General features: G+C 34.0%; 2 protein-coding genes across 4 annotated transcripts; both read right to left on the minus strand.

The window, feature by feature from the left end:
• Window positions 1–1,689: 1,689 nt before the first annotated feature.
• On the minus strand, window positions 1,690–7,340 carry LOC108733243. Of its 3 annotated transcripts, none has more exons than XM_025980256.1 (2): window positions 7,308–7,340; window positions 1,690–2,501 (listed from the first exon to the last, which is right to left on the minus strand). In XM_025980256.1, the coding sequence occupies exon 2, from the start codon at window positions 2,499–2,501 to the stop codon at window positions 1,887–1,889; it is 615 nt and encodes a 204-aa protein (XP_025836041.1). In that variant the 5' UTR covers window positions 7,308–7,340; the 3' UTR covers window positions 1,690–1,886. The 3 variants fall into 3 exon arrangements, with proteins under 3 accessions (XP_025836041.1, XP_018319834.1, XP_018319835.1); XM_018464332.1 differs by lacking the exon at window positions 7,308–7,340 and adding an exon at window positions 5,028–5,100; XM_018464333.2 differs by lacking the exon at window positions 7,308–7,340 and adding an exon at window positions 3,557–3,736.
• Window positions 7,341–14,429: 7,089 nt separating this feature from the next.
• Window positions 14,430–16,548, minus strand: LOC108733272 (collagen alpha-1(I) chain-like). Its single transcript, XM_018464366.1, has 2 exons — window positions 16,442–16,548; window positions 14,430–15,640 (listed from the first exon to the last, which is right to left on the minus strand). The coding sequence occupies exons 1-2, from the start codon at window positions 16,451–16,453 to the stop codon at window positions 14,582–14,584; spliced, it is 1,071 nt and encodes a 356-aa protein (XP_018319868.1). The 5' UTR covers window positions 16,454–16,548; the 3' UTR covers window positions 14,430–14,581.
• Window positions 16,549–17,764: the final 1,216 nt, after the last annotated feature.

Genomic DNA, 17,764 nt, shown 5'->3' on the forward strand with positions numbered 1-17,764 from the left:
CAGATGACATAGTTCATACACTGTCGACGATTTTTCGGTAGTTAGTCTACCTACCCCTATAGTCAACCATCCCCGGTCTCCCCTACCATTTTGTATTATATAGTCTATAAAGTTCGAATTTTACACTACCTCCCTTCAGGGGGTGTCTTTTGAAGATTTCCCCTCCTCGAGCATAATCTAAACAAAAAAAAAAACATTTTACAGTCAGTACGATACCCTCGCTTTTACTGTTCTCATCTGCCATGTTGTGTCATTAAATAAAGTTATTAAAAGCCTTTTTATTCTCTGTATTTTCGCGCCAGTCAATCCCATCAAAAAAAATGTTTTTGTTAATTAATTAATAATAATTATGATAATTGAAACATTTAAAAGTCTTTAGTTCTACTTTCCTTGTATTATCAAAAAACTTCACAAATGCCAATGATTCTCTGCATTTTTTATTTAAGAAAGATAATTATCGTTTTTAATAAATTTAAGTCTAAACGTGAAATATTCAGGTACAGGAAAAAACAAAAATATAAAAAGAAAAATATATTAAGTTTATTGCAGCTTACAACTATTCTTAAATGTAGCAATCACGTGCACACCTACCCAAAACTGGAGTAAATGTAGCAGGAATTTTTACAAGGCTGAATGGAAGTTACGACATTTAAGGTTTCTATTTTTTAATCTCTGCATGTCTTCGGTTTCTTTTTCAGCAAAAATAATTACCGTTTTTGATAAATGTCTACACGAGAAACATTCATGTTCAGGAAAAAAAGATATAAAATGATAAATGTATCAAATTTATTTATTCTTAAATGTAGTTATCACGTGCATAATTACCCGTAATTGGGGTAAATATATTGCTGTTGGTAAGTTGGTCGAAGATATTGCTGTTGGTAAGTTGGTCGAAGAGAGGGTTGTTGGTAGGCTGGTCGAACAGAGGGTTGTTGGTAGTTTGGTCGAAGAGAGGGTCGCGCGTAGGGCATCATAACGTTTGATGGTATAAAATCGTTATTAGGTACTTTAAAGAAGTCCATATTGAATGGATCATCTGGCCTTGAACTCTTTTTGCTATTATCAGTATCGTCGGTAAAAAAACTATCTTCGTCGGTATTAAAATCAGGGAAACGTTCATTAAACCCATTCGTTCCAGTGTCGAAAGAGCTAGAAGAGTACCCAGATTCAGATTTGTAAAAGACTTTACTTTTTTTGGTTTTTCCGCCATCCTCGTATTCTTCTTCAAACATCCCTCTAACTAAGGGGCTATTGTCTCCACCTTCCACTTCATTTATTCTTCTTATTTTTATGAATCCTCCTGGTCCTGAAAATTTGGATGCATAACCATGACGTGGGGAATATGCAACAGGATAATCGGCATTGTTTTTTAAAACACTGCCATCGGCAGGAAAAGTCAACACACTGCAATCACTAAGAAGAAACCAGCAGGCTATTGCTTTCAGTATGGTTCCAAACCACATCTGAAAACATGAAGAAAATTTTCAGGTTTCGCGGCTACATACTAATAAGTTGAAGAACAAGGTTCTCAGGTTCTCTAGTGCATCGATTATTGAATTTGTTTTACATTCGATAAGAAGATAACAAATTATTACTGAAACGTCAAATCTGTAACAGACGTGGTTTAAAACTTCTGTCTTTGAGCAATCAATACGCCAGTCATAAAAGAAATATTTGATACAAACGCANCAAGGCTGAATGGAAGTTACGACATTTAAGGTTTCTATTTTTTAATCTCTGCATGTCTTCGGTTTCTTTTTCAGCAAAAATAATTACCGTTTTTGATAAATGTCTACACGAGAAACATTCATGTTCAGGAAAAAAAGATATAAAATGATAAATATATCAAATTTATTTATTCTTAAATGTAGTTATCACGTGCATAATTACCCGTAATTGGGGTAAATATATTGCTGTTGGTAAGTTGGTCGAAGAGAGGGTTGTTGGTAGGCTGGTCGAACAGAGGGTTGTTGGTAGTTTGGTCGAAGAGAGGGTCGCGCGTAGGGCATCATAACGTTTGATGGTATAAAATCGTTATTAGGTACTTTAAAGAAGTCCATATTGAATGGATCATCTGGCCTTGAACTCTTTTTGCTATTATCAATATCGTCGGTAAAAAAACTATCTTCGTCGGTATTAAAATCAGGGAAACGTTCATTAAACCCATTCGTTCCAGTGTCGAAAGAGCTAGAAGAGTACCCAGATTCAGATTTGTAAAAGACTTTACTTTTTTTGGTTTTTCCGCCATCCTCGTATTCTTCTTCAAACATCCCTCTAACTAAGGGGCTATTGTCTCCACCTTCCACTTCATTTATTCTTCTTATTTTTATGAATCCTCCTGGTCCTGAAAATTTGGATGCATAACCATGACGTGGGGAATATGCAACAGGATAATCGGCATTGTTTTTTAAAACACTGCCATCGGCAGGAAAAGTCAACACACTGCAATCACTAAGAAGAAACCAGCAGGCTATTGCTTTCAGTATGGTTCCAAACCACATCTGAAAACATGAAGAATATTTTCAGGTTTCGCGGCTACATACTAATAAGTTGAAGAACAAGGTTCTCAGGTTCTCTAGTGCATCGATTATTGAATTTGTTTTACATTCGATAAGAAGATAACAAATTATTAGTGAAACGTCAAGTCTGTAACAGACGTGGTTTAAAACTTCTGTCTTTGAGAAATCAATACGCCAGTCATAAAAGAAATATTTGATATAAACGCAAAATTTACATATAAATATTCTGATTGTCAATTGATTTATCATTTACTAGTAGTAAAATGAACTGAAGATGAATATTGCACGGAGAAAATGGAAAAGGAAAGTTTACTTAAATATTGAAGCGATATTAACAGTTTATCCCACTATACCGTTGCTTTGTAAGCGAAAATAATAAAAATTACAATATGGACCAGAATTCGTAAAAATTAAGTTCCAGCTGAAATAAATTTACTAGGTATTTTGGTTGACATTACAAATTTAATTATAATAATTAAGAAACTTTTAAAAACTTTAATTTTTAAAAAAACATGTCAAAATTGAGATTATTACAAGTTATCTAATAAATTCTACTATTTCTACGGTAAATTCAATCATTTACAATCGAAAATTGTAATTTTTGCGTTGTCATAAAAATTTAGTTTTCTCCGTGTGTTGATACCAATTTTGTCCTATTGAAAATTGAAAACTTGGTTTATTTGTTATAGTCAAAGATCGAAACCATTGGTCCTAGTGCTTTTTCAAGTCTCACAAAAAGAGACATACTTGAAGTTGAAACCAGTTGTCTGTTTCTACCGATTAATTGTCCATTCCTAGGAGAGATTGACTTGTACAGTCAATAGTGAAATTAGAATCTATTACTAGGTTACCGGAAAGGCTTTGGTCAAACCTATGATAGAAAGTCATTCCGCAAAAGAGCTCTACGTATCAACCATTGACTATAACATGTGCAAGAATCATTTTCAAGAATAATCTTCAAACATTAATCTGAAATTAATTCAATTTCCACCAACGACAAATTGGCTCAAAATAGAGAATAATTGTTACACTCTCACCGGGAATCGGACCTGGGTCTCTGGCTTTACGCACTAATGCTCTGGTCACTAAGCTACGAGAACTGAATTAACTTCACATTAATGTTTGAAGATTATAAAATATTTTGAAGTGTTTCATCTTCAATATTTCATTTTAACAATATATTCTGATTATATAGAAGACAAAAATTGAATTATCCACTCATGTATTAAGTAGTACTGAGAAAATTTGTCATTTTTACAGAATTAATGTTGTTTTTGAGATTAAACAAATTTCGTCATAATCATTTTGATAACAGTAATTATCTTTCACGTAGGACTCTGGGTTGTTTTATAAACAGCATTATTTTCTGAAATAACCGTCACACAGCCATTAAAAGTTTTTTTAACGCATGAATGATTATTGATACACCCACTGTCGGTTTTGACTTTTACGGTTTCTAATATTTCCAACATAGCTGAACTTAACACTTACATAAAATAATAAACATAATGTTGTTAAAAAAATTATTAATTCGAAAAGAATGTCAAATTTGTTATGAGACTATAAAGACTACAAGATAAAGTTCATTATCATAAGGTCGTCAGTTCTAAGACTGGTTGGACACGCACCTCCACTCTTTACTATCCTGAGCTAAATTTCGCATTTCCCTAAAACTAGACGTTTCTAACCTTTTCTATTCCGCCGCGCCCACTGTCCATGTTTCGCACCCGTACAGCGCCCTGCTCCAAACATACACCTTTAACAACCTTTTTCGAATTTCTAAATTAACCGTTCGCGAGCATAGAAGTGACTTCTTTTTATTGAAGGCGACACGACCCTGCGNTTTCGCATTTCCCTAAAACTAGACGCTTCTAACCTTTTCTTTTCCACCGCGCCCACTGTCCATGTTTCGCACCCGTACAGCGCCCTGCTCCAAGCATACACTTTTAACAACCTTTTTCGAATTTCTAAATTAACCGTTCGCCAACATAGAAGTGACTTCTTTTTATTGAAGGCGAGTCGACCCTGCGCTATCCTATGCTTTATATCCCTACTACTCCTTTCGTCCTGACTTATCTGACTTCCTGTAGATACCTAAAATCGGCCACTTCTAATTTTTCGCCTCCTACCTTTATATTCGCTCTTATGTATTATCAAAAAAAATTCTACAGTTTAATTATCTCTTTTATTTTTTATAGAAGTAAAAGTTTTTATTAATAATCGAATTGCGTCCCACTGCGTCATAACTATAACTAGTAAAAATATGCTAGCGCAAAGTGATATTAACGATTTTAAATATGTTAAAAACTTCTTTCTAATAACTATTGCTACTACTATTGAAGCGTTTTATTCAATGTCGTTTTGCATTATGCAATTGCAATCATAACAATTGTTTTTTTTATTTGAATAAAATTTGCATTGACAAGGGATTTAAACTGCCTACATTTACATATATTTATAATTAATGACATTAGCTAACACTGCAATAAAAATCTTTTAAAGACTTACCCTTATTTAAAAGATGTTAACTAGTGTACTTGATACGTACAACTAAAAATTTTTTGGATTACTTTAACTGATAAACACTAAACAGCAATATTTGTGGGTGATGTATGTAGGTATTGCATTGACGAATTTATTTTAATGGTGAATTATATCATGTGTTTGTGTTTATCAAAAACTCGGCTATTTAAAAGACCCAGTTCTTTTGGGAAAAACATAAATATGATATCATATTTGAGATATGACATTCTTACTTCGGAAAGTCTGAATTGAGAGGGAGGAGGGTTGTTGTTGGTGCTAAGATTAATAAATTAGATCACCGTCCTAAAAACGAGCTCTCTCAACTAAGCAAAAAGAAGAAAAAATAGCCGATCAATTTTGGGAACGCGACATTACAAACCCTTTTATTTAAATTATAGTTACAATAACCCCTTTGCACTATTTTCCCAATGATAATATTAATATTTCTTCCATTAAAAGCTGTCAAAAAGAGGTAAAACGTTCTATATTTGGTACGTAATCTCCAACCGACGGTTCACCTTTTTCGTTCAACACCGTCACCACTTTTTGTCTGATTTTTATTGACAAAATATGTATATAAGAACAAAGGCTTTCACGGCCGGAAACCACAGTAGAATGAAGATTCGGGCTATAGGGCCGTGGTTTAAGTGAACTGTTCCGTCCAGACGTTTCGTCAGCTACTGCGGCTGACATCTTCAGTGGTACTGCTGCGTTGACAACGTGAACGTAGATTATATCTCAAACTCTCGACAGCGACTAAATATTTATATTTAGCATACTGTTCGAAAAATCCTGTATTGTACTGCAAATAAAACAGTAGATAAAGAATCTACCCAGCATTTGTTTATATACGGACGTGTAACATATTTTCTTGGCGAGCCACCGTTTTGGTTGGTTTTAAAACTTATGTATGTTATGAAATATAACTGTGGTTTTTTAATAAAGATCTAAATAAAAACTAAGGTAGGTAATTGATACAATCAATATGATTCCTGACATTGATTCCGATGTAATAATTTTCTTATGTCGATAGTAACAATATACCACAAATATGTTCAAGATTCAAATTAAGATTTGAAAAAACCTATTCAAAAACATATGTTGATAGAAAACTACTTAATAATTGTATGGCCAGGTCTACTGTCAGGAAAATTTTCTATTGGTACCAATTACAAGAAATTTTAAAATCTCCTGAAGAATTTTGTGGTTTCCAAGATTCTTTTTCGGCAAATACGTTTTTTAATGACTTTGCAGTTCAGTGAGATCAATCTGAATGTTGGCAGGATAAGTAATTACTTCAGACAAACTTATTATGAAGAGATCTACAAAAAGTTGTACATTTTGTTTTTTACTCTCAAAGTCGTTAAATGACACGAAGAGCTTGAATCTATGGCCAAAACATCGTACAAAAATTCTTTTCTTTTGGCGAAAAAGAAGATTTTTTTTCTGATGGAGAAATTGCTAATGTAGCTTTACAGTCATACACACTTTTTCAACTTGACGGAAATTTTTTAAACTTGCTTGCACGGGACATCTAATGTTTGCCTACAGGCATAGGGCTGAACAGTCTTGGCTTGCATGATTTATTGAAACAACGGAAAAACATGGACCATGGTAAGCAGACGTGGAAGCTTGTACCAGCGAAAAATCAAGCCGGCATTCTCTCGAATGTTAAGCTGTGATCTAACTTCCCAATTTAATTTGGCTATGGAACCCCAATCTATCCACCTTTTCCTGACGAAACCCCAAACAATAAAAAAGTAAATTGACAATAATTTCATTTTTACGATCCTTGGCACTTTACTGTTTACACTTTTGGAACTGCTGGGATCCTCCCGTGTCACACCATTTGGGAATAACTGTAATGGTCTGGCCGCTCGGGAAACCCTAGATTTCAAGAAGTAACCAAAACTATGTTTGTTGAGCTTTGGAACCCATCATCGAAGTGACTTCTTTTTATTAAAGGCGACACGACCCTGCGCTATCCTCCCCTTATATCCTTTCTACCTAGTAAAAATATGCTAGCGCAAAGTGATATTAACGATTTTAAATATGTTACAAAACTTCTTTTTAATAACTATTGCTATTACTATTGAAGCGTTTTATTACAATGTCGTTTTGCATTATGCAATTGCAATCATAACAATTGTTTTTTTTATTTGAATAAAATCTGCATTGACAAGGGATTTAAATTGCCTACATTTACATATTTTTATAATTAATGACATTAGCTAACACTGCAATAAAAATCTTTTAAAGACTTACCCTTATTTAAAAGATGTTAACTAGTGTACTTGATACGTACAACTAAAAATTTTTTGGATTACTTTAACTGATAAACACTAAACAGCAATATTTGTGGGTGATGTATGTAGGTATTGCATTGACGAATTTATTTTAATGGTGAATTATATCATGTGTTTGTGTTTATCAAAAACTCGGCTATTTAAAAGACCCAGTTCTTTTGGGAAAAACATAAATATGATATCATATTTGAGATATGACATTCTTACTTCGGAAAGTCTGAATTGAGAGGGAGGAGGGTTGTTGTTGGTGCTAAGATTAATAAATTAGATCACCGTCCTAAAAACGAGCTCTCTCAACTAAGCAAAAAGAAGAAAAAATAGCCGATCAATTTTGGGAACGCGACATTACAAACCCTTTTATTTAAATTATAGTTACAATAACCCCTTTGCACTATTTTCCCAATGATAATATTAATATTTCTTCCATTAAAAGCTGTCAAAAAGAGGTAAAACGTTCTATATTTGGTACGTAATCTCCAACCGACGGTTCACCTTTTTCGTTCAACACCGTCACCACTTTTTGTCTGATTTTTATTGACAAAATATGTATATAAGAACAAAGGCTTTCACGGCCGGAAACCACAGTAGAATGAAGATTCGGGCTATAGGGCCGTGGTTTAAGTGAACTGTTCCGTCCAGACGTTTCGTCAGCTACTGCGGCTGACATCTTCAGTGGTACTGCTGCGTTGACAACGTGAACGTAGATTATATCTCAAACTCTCGACAGCGACTAAATATTTATATTTAGCATACTGTTCGAAAAATCCTGTATTGTACTGCAAATAAAACAGTAGATAAAGAATCTACCCAGCATTTGTTTATATACGGACGTGTAACATATTTTCTTGGCGAGCCACCGTTTTGGTTGGTTTTAAAACTTATGTATGTTATGAAATATAACTGTGGTTTTTTAATAAAGATCTAAATAAAAACTAAGGTAGGTAATTGATACAATCAATATGATTCCTGACATTGATTCCGATGTAATAATTTTCTTATGTCGATAGTAATAATATACCACAAATATGTTCAAGATTCAAATTAAGATTTGAAAAAACCTATTCAAAAACATATGTTGATAGAAAACTACTTAATAATTGTATGGCCAGGTCTACTGTCAGGAAAATTTTCTATTGGTACCAATTACAAGAAATTTTAAAATCTCCTGAAGAATTTTGTGGTTTCCAAGATTCTTTTTCGGTAAATACGTTTTTTAATGACTTTGCAGTTCAGTGAGATCAATCTGAATGTTGGCAGGATAAGTAATTACTTCAGACAAACTTATTATGAAGAGATCTACAAAAAGTTGTACATTTTGTTTTTTACTCTCAAAGTCGTTAAATGACACGAAGAGCTTGAATCTATGGCCAAAACATCGTACAAAAATTCTTTTCTTTTGGCGAAAAAGAAGATTTTTTTTCTGATGGAGAAATTGTTAATGAATCTTTACAGTCTTATCATCATACACACTTTTTCAACTTGACAGAATTTTTTTAAACTTGCTTGCACGGGACATTTAATGTTTGCCTACGGGCATAGGGCTGAACAGTCTTGGCTTGCACGATTTATTGAAACAACGGAAAAACATGGACCATGGTAAGCAGACTTGGAAGCTTGTACCAGCGAAAAATCAAGCCGGCATTTTCTCGAATGTTAAGCTGTGATCTAACTTCCCAATTTAATTTGGCTATGGAACCCCAATTTATCCACCTTTTCCTGACGAAACCCCAAACAATAAAAAAGTAAATTGACAATAATTTCATTTTTACGATCCTTGGCACCTTACTGTTTACACTTTTGGAACTGCTGGGATCCTCCCGTGTCACACCATTTGGGAATCACTGTAAAGGTCTGGCCGCTCGGGGAACCCTAGATTTCAAGAAGTAACCAAAACTATGTTTGTTGAGCTTTGGAACCGTTTAACAGGTTTATTTAAAGACAATTTTCATTTTTCCTTTACAACACCGTAATAACAAACGTTATACTTGCTTTGTACGGCAACTTGCACATTTTACAGTATTAGTTCCATACGTCCACGTATGTCATAAACAACTACAGTATTCAATTATTACCCAGAGGTCTGAACACTTACCGCCATTACGGTACACATATCTTGTTTCATAATTAGTATGAACAAAATTGTTCTTGGTCTTGCGAGATTAAACGAAAAATTATTACCTCAGGTAAATTTTTATGAGTAATTGAAGCAATTTTTAATTTTTTTTTTTGAAACAATATTTTTTGTATTTGAAATTTTCAACTTGCTCTACTGGATTTTAACACTAAATAAAAAAAAACTTCAGCACCGCTTGAAGAAAAGGGATCTGTAACAATCAAGATCTACAAAATTTCTGGATAACACATGATTGAAATATAATCATCCTCATAAAGTCGTCAGTCTTAAGACTGGCTGGATACGTACCTCCACGCTCCTATCCTGAGCTAAACTTCGCATTTCCCTAAAACTAAAACAACCCACATTCTTAACTATTTGCGAACAGTAATCTAACCGAGGTCTACCTCTACCTCTCCTGTTTCTGCCTCTAATATGTCTCTGACTAGTCCTCTGTTCTCCTGTTCTTTTTAATACCTCCTTATTTCTAACCTTTTCTGTCCACGTTATCCTCATCATTCGCCTATAACACCAAATTTCGAAGGCTTCTAACTTTTTCTTTTCCGCTGCGCCCACTGTCCATATTTCGCACCCGTACAACGCCGCGCTCCGAACACCTTTAACAATCTTTTTCGAATTTCTAAATTAACCGTTCGCGAGCATAAAAGTGACTTCTTTTTATTAAAGGCGACACGACCCTGCGCTATCCTCTCCTTTATATCCCTACTCCTTCCGTCCTGACTTATCTGACTTCCTAGATATCTAAAATCAGCCACTTCTTCTAAATTTTTGTCTNTTCATTTCTAACCTTTTCTGTCCACGTTATCCTCATCACTCTTTTTCTTTTCCGCCGCGCTCACTGTCCATGTTTCGCACCCGTACAACGCCGCGCTCCGAACATACACCTTTAACAACCTTTTTCGAAATTCTAAATTAACCGTTCGCGAGCATAAAAGTGACTTCTTTTTATTAAAGGCGACACGACCCTGCGCTATCCTCCCCTTATATCCTTTCTACTCCTTCCGTCCTGACTTATCTGACTTCCTAGATATCTAAAATCAGCCACTTCTTCGAGTTTTTCGTCTCCTACCCTTATATTCGCTCTTTCCCTACAAACTAATTTTTTTTTGATATTTTCACTTCTTTCGAGTACCTTGGATAATTTAAAGATCAATCTATGCATTGGAGAAAGGGTTATTTATGTGTTGGTGGAAGGATACGTTTTAGAGTTTTCATAAAAAAAAAGAAAAGTTTATGCCTAAAAGGATTAAAAAAAAAAATGTATCAGATTAAATGAGCAAGACATAACACGTAAGACCAAGACCAAAACCAATACCAAGACTGAGACTGTTTTGGTTTTCGTCTTGCTTTGCTCATCATCACTTATATGTGATCCCTTTCCCCTACACTGGAATTGACATATCTTTACATCCTTTCTATTTTGTAATCTGTCCATAAAAGAGTATATTTTGTACTACATTTTTTATTGTTTATTCTGAGAAATACTATAAGCAAACCCGTCAATGCCGAAGTACCATACAATAGAATACCAAATCAGCTAATAAATCTGATCTGCTGAATTGATGTCATAATGATTTTTATAGTACCTATACAAGTACATATCCTCCTGCATTCTCTAGCTTACTTTAAGTTTTTTATCTACGTTAAGTTTTAGATGCGTGTCTAAATTGTGAACATTACAAACTGCAACTTCGGAATTAACAGTAATAAATTACTATTCAGTGTATTTTAAAAAACAACTATCAAATTTACAGTTACTTATAGAGAATTTTTACACATCCATATTATTTATCTGTATTAGATAGGGTTCATGTAAATTTTATCCTAAATACACTAGATCAGAGGGAAATTCCGTCCAGGGTATTTGTATTGCCCTACGTTAATTCTGTCCAAAATATACCGATACTTCAGGGAGAAGAAATACTTGTTCGTGCGACTGATGTTTACGTGGATGATACATTTAAAATCTGTCCCAAATGTTTTTACTAAATTTTTCTTATTGAATGACAAAGTTACAGATACCTATATTAAATGCTTCAAAAATGTAGTCGTTGAATATGGAAGACTACGATGTCAGTTTTCACCTCAAAATATTTCTGTGGACGCAATTCATACTGCAGTGCAATATGTTTTGATTAAGTAAACTATATAAGGTTGTAGTTTACATCTAGGCCAAGCATGGTATTAAAAGTTGAAACTCTTGGTCTTTCCAAAGAAATGCATGAAATTCGTCATTGTATACAATTCCTAGGAAATGTATATAATTCCTAAATTCGCCCGGAAATGTGTGAAATAAATTGTATACAATTCCTAGATTTCATACATTTTCGGTGACACATATGTATTTGGAACAAAATCAAGGGTAGTATTAGGTTTTATTAACTATTTTTTTGGATTCTTATATCTTAGACCTAACGTTGTCGTTCAGGTCTTTACTGTGACGAGTGAATTTTGTGTACTTATTATATACTAGAAAATTATGTATCTAAGGAGGGGATGTATATGTAAGGGCAGAGTTATTCTTGCCCGATTCACGAATGATAATAATTTATATAATCTTTTGCTATAACACTGACATTAAAATGTTACAACAGGATTTGTAAGATCGCGTGAATGTTAAGACGGGACAGAATTTACGTTTTTCGATTAGATAGGTATGTGGTATGCACATGCTATATATTTTTTTTCTTGGTTTTGAGATATTAAGAAGTGCTTTAATTAGTATGTGCATTGCTTTGATTGATTAATTCGACAATTTCTTTAAAGGTCAAGGGAACTGGCTCCGCAGGTATCATAAAGAAAAGTAAAAGTGGTTTAATGAGGTTGTTACAGTTGGCTTCCTCTTTTGCTGACATTGAATTACCGGCCCACCTTTATATTTTACAACTTTGTTGAAATGTCGCGATATATATTTGAACCACTTTTTGTTACCTGATTTATTTAAATGTTTATAGCAAACACGGAAAGTTCATAATTATCCTTCTTTAGGACAGTAAAATATGATTTTGATAGTTTTCACCATAACTGATCATAATACGTTAAAAAAAATGTTGCAAATACATATGTCGTAGTTTCCTTCATATAATATGGATGTACTGGGATTGTAATTTAACTTCTGTCGTATTGGAAAAAGTATTGTGTTTATACCATTTATTTACCAAGTTTTTATCGCAGGCATTTCCGCAATAAAAAAATTAATATAATAACAAAAATATTCGACGCTAAAAAGAATAACTTACGATTGGCTTTGTGTAACCGTGTTTAATAGTTCTGGTAATGCAAAGGCATATAAATAGTGGGCCGTTTCAATCGTCAACATGAAACGTTATTTTCACGATTAAAATCTTGCAAATAACTTTTACAAAGCAATACGAACTAAACGTCCGATAATATAATTATTTTCGAGTTATTAGGAAAACGAAACGAAACACAAAGATAAAACAGGATGTGTAAAGGTCACATCAGTAACTTCGTTAATAAACCAGTAATGATCCATTCTTTTTATAAACGTATAGATGCTTCCATAGTAAGAAACTTTAGCGCGTCATTTCAACAACTGTTTAATTATTTTTAGATAATTAGCGAACATCGATATTAACGTACCATTGAAGTACCTATGTAGTTGTATAAAAAATGCAAAACTGCGTAGGTTTCTGTTCAGGTGTTTACGACAAGTACCGCAAATTAAGAAGTCTTACTGCTTACTTGCACGACATTAAAAACTAATTTGAAGGTCGAAAATTTATTATTTATAACAAACACCACTGTCTCTTACCAATGTAACTGGATACTGTGCATTTGCAATGTAATAAAATACATAGACACGCAGGTACATATCTCTCTTTATTAGCCAATTTGAGATTTTTGTTATCATCTCATCTTCAGAATGTAATAATAAATGGGTACATTTTACCCACCACCATCACTTGGAAAATGGAATCCATTTAAACAATTTTATAGTTTTTTATAATTGAAGTGGAAATGAGTATGTATTTCATACAGGCCGCAACATTAGTATAAGAATAGCAGAACATACTTCAGATACAAAAAGGAGATTTTTTGAGATCATTTGGTATATATGAATGCAGTAAATCATTTCTGGAGCAAGATTTACAGGCACTTGCTGAAAATCCATAGAAACGACAATTCAACAGAAATTAAGGTGCCGAGTATTGGAAACGTTTCGTACACATAAAGTGGAAGTGAGCCTACGATGAGGTCTGCAGAAGATAAGGATGCAACTTCCAAGTGTGGGAATTTAGATTAAAAATTAAAGGAAAACTGTTACTTCACAAGAATTCAAATTATAGGAAAATAATTTAAGTGCATACTTGTGTTTAGGAGACAGTTATTGGTTCTAATATGCATTTATCGATAATATTTCAGATTTAATATCTTATGTATTTAAAACATAATAAACTGTAAAACTACATGTAATATTCTAAAGCAATTATAAGAAGATCGCTAGCGGAAATGCATTACTAACAATAAATTAATCATTTAATATTTTTTGCTATTAAAAATTAATATAAATGCAGGCAAATTAAAAAAATTGTTATTACACGTAATATCCGCTAAGTTGCGTTTAAAATAAATTATCGTATGTTAATTCACAAATTGTTCATTAACAAAAAACTTATTTACATTTTTCTTTTACGATTAATTTGGTAAGTACCTAGGTATTTTTGTTTGTACAGGATTTTTAAGTAAATATGTAGTGACGCAATAACTGTATTTCTATGCACATTAAAAAATATGTATCTAACGGAATCAAATTTATCCACAACAGCGCTTATGCTGAATGACAAAAGAAACAAAAATAAACGGGAAATTATTATACAAATTAACCTTTTTTATTCAATCAGGATTGTATTAAAAAAACTGTGAAGACTATAATCAACTAAGTTTGCCTTTTCCACTTTCATTGCGTAGTTATAACAAAAAGGATCATCAAAACGTATTTTAATTGAAAGGACTAGCATAGTTTGGATCATTAAGAGCATCAACACAAATTAACAACAACAAAATGAGTTTATTTCGTATTAACACACAAATTGAAGTTTATCTGAAGACTCAATATTAAGAAAGTAATCCGCACATTAGTGACAATCGCAGGTTTTTTCACCTCCTTCATGTTCAGATCTGTATGAACCATCGTCGTACCGTCCCTCATTATTATCTGGTACGTATTCACCAGATTCATTGCCGTCGACAGCGTTTGAACCATAAGCGTTTGAAGCACCAACTCCTGCACCGTATCCTGCCGGCGCAGGAATGTGAGCAACAACCGAAGACTGCCCATGGGTTTCAATAATACCCGAAGGACCGGAAATTTTTACATCACCCGGTACTGCGTTAGGTCCTGGAGCGGATGCAGAAGGAAATGAACCCGGAGATCCAGAATGTGGATAACTTGACGACGGAGAGGAATATGCCCCGGATGGAGATGCTGACTGAGAATAAGATCCGGATGGATGCGAGTATGACGCGCCTGAACCAGATGATGATCCAATAGGATGGGAGTATGAGGGAATTGGCCCAGAAGATCCAGAGGAAGGACTGGAGTACGACGGGACTGGCCCTGATGACCCAGCAGAAGGATTAGAATATGACGGGACCGGTCCAGATGATCCGGCAGAAGGATTAGAATATGACGGGACCGGTCCAGATGATCCGGCAGAAGGATTAGAATATGACGGGACCGGTCCAGATGATCCAGCAGAGGGATGAGAATATGATGGAACAGGTCCAGACGATGCACCGCTAGGTTGTAAGTATGACGAACCCGGTCCAAACGAAGGACCAGCGGAATTTGGTTTAGGATAAGAATAGGAAGCAGCCGGTGCACTAGCAGAATATGATCCATCTGGCTGACAATCAGCTCCAGAACTGCCACCGTAAGCTGAAACTTCAGGAGATCCTGGACCAACCACTGACGCACTACCGTCATCAGAAGCAGTGATTATTCCACCATGTTGTGGTTTAGCCACGATTTTGCCCCCTGGTGCGTCGTAATCTATATGACTACCGTCAGGCCCATTTATTGAAGCTTTAGCGCTGGGCCCTTGGATCACAACATCTTGGGATGGTGGACCTTCGATTCTTGCATTTTTAATAGCACTGGAGGATGCTGAAGCTATCAATAAGGCCAGAAAAGCCTGCGAAAATCGCTTTATATATTTTTCGAAGTAACTAATATGTATTCATACTTTAGTCGTTTTATGTCAAATAATTATGTAAGTACTTAATTTACAATTGAAGATAAAAAGCATTACAGGATATTAACGATGGTTACATAATGAATATATGAATAAGTAATAATAGTCATAATAATAATAAAGATGTCACTTTGTCACGCCATGCGTATTATACATTTACTTATTATTGTACTTACGATGAACATGCTTTATAATAAAATAATTCGAAGTTGTCTGTGTTCTGTCGAAACTGCCAGACGCGGATCGCAATTTCGATCTTTTTGGATCTCATCAGCGCGTCGCAAACAGCTCCGACAGAACACAGACCAACTTTTACCTGCTGTCTTAACAGTGCGTTTTAGAAAATACTACAAATGGCGCAGTAAACGCCATCTGTAGCACGATGCTACATTTTAGGATCCTAAAATGTAGCACGATTTGTAGTATTTTCTAAAATGCTTTATAATTTTGAAGAAACACATTTATGGAGAATTTACTAACTTTTAGAGCAAATTACGTGTATTAATTTTTGCATTATTACGGAATGTTTATAACTGATTTCATACAATGCTATTATTTCTAACACCAACTTGGTTACAAAAAGATACGTACAAAAACAGAAAACTTTCTTGCATGTAAGTATGATGATATAGTTATCGAAAATGGTTCGTAATTAGTATCTCAAATATATTGATTAAGCGAATTTCGTTTCGATGAACTTATGAATTGTTTACGTACGATTTAAATAAAAGCAATGCTTACCAAGATGTTCATTTTAAAAATTGTATGTTCACTAGCTTTGGTAGATTCGGCGTGTAATGATTTACACAAAGTTCAATCGACTTTTTTATACCTCTGTACGTCCTTGTCCATCCCGGGAGCTTCCAAACTCGTTTTTTCCTTACTCGTCACGCTTCTGAAACATCCGTAACTTTTGAGTAAGTAAATCATCACATCACCATTCGCTAGTGGCATCAGACGTTTGATAAAATCACGCACACCAGACAGAGAAAGAGAAACGATTGTATGAACTCTTCCTTTACCTTTAATAATAATGCAGCATACATTTACGTAATAAATACAAATGCCTGTAATTGTTTTCAAGATGAATTTAAATATGAGTCACACTTCAATAAACACTGTACAAACAATAAATGGTTACGTTGTAATAATTCATTCGTACATCTTCACTGCCTATTGACCACAAGTAGATCGTAAAGCATCTCCTATAATTCCGTCCAAAACTGTTGAAAATTTGACGAAAATATTTTATTTTTTATAAAGAATTATTAACTTTTTACTAAATTCGGTTTAGCCACACTTTACGTCTGAAAGGTAGTTAAAGTGGTACAATGAATTTCACTTGTAGTGAACTCGATCTCCTTTGTCCTTTAGATTTAGAGCATACTTTAGAGCAAGTCTATTCTGCAATTCGGTTTTGGTCACTTCAAATTGCGACTGATTTTCTGATAAATTTCTATTCTTTGAAGATAGCGTCTCGTTACTTAGGGATGTAGAGATAAACATACTACTAAAAAATTTTATTTTAGGCACAGACATATTTTAAGAAATAAATGAGAATTTTCAATTTGTTTCCGTCAGAAACGTATGAATAGATGATGAATAAGTATAAGAAGTATTTGTTTAGAAAGTCGTGGTGTACCTATGCAAGTACTTGAACTCAGACAAGTAGAAATTCTGTAGGCAAATTTAGGCAAATAAATTTTGTTTTACAGTAAATGAAGAAATTTGCTGTATAAAAAATTATATTCCGCTTATTTTGCTAAAGCTAAGATCATGATTTTATTGTTTCCCGCAAATCAACTGATATACTATCGAATCATATTATTGAGGAACAACATGGTTTTATGAGAAGCAGATCCACTACAACAAATTTCTTGCTGTATTGAACCCTTGTTCGGAAAGTCATTTCTTTTTTCCCGACAGAGGATTTAATTGTATTCTTTTGCACCCAACTTCACATTTAAGCCGTATAATTTTTATATGCTTTGAGAGCTCATATAGCAAGGCTTGTGTGTGAAAAATTCCAATTAATTCTACGCAGTAGTTTTTGGTTGGTGCCCT

The sequence above is a fragment of the Agrilus planipennis genome, unplaced genomic scaffold, assembly GCF_000699045.2.
Source record: "Agrilus planipennis isolate EAB-ADULT unplaced genomic scaffold, Apla_2.0 scaffold76, whole genome shotgun sequence".
NCBI classification, from domain to species: Eukaryota; Metazoa; Arthropoda; class Insecta; order Coleoptera; family Buprestidae; genus Agrilus; species Agrilus planipennis.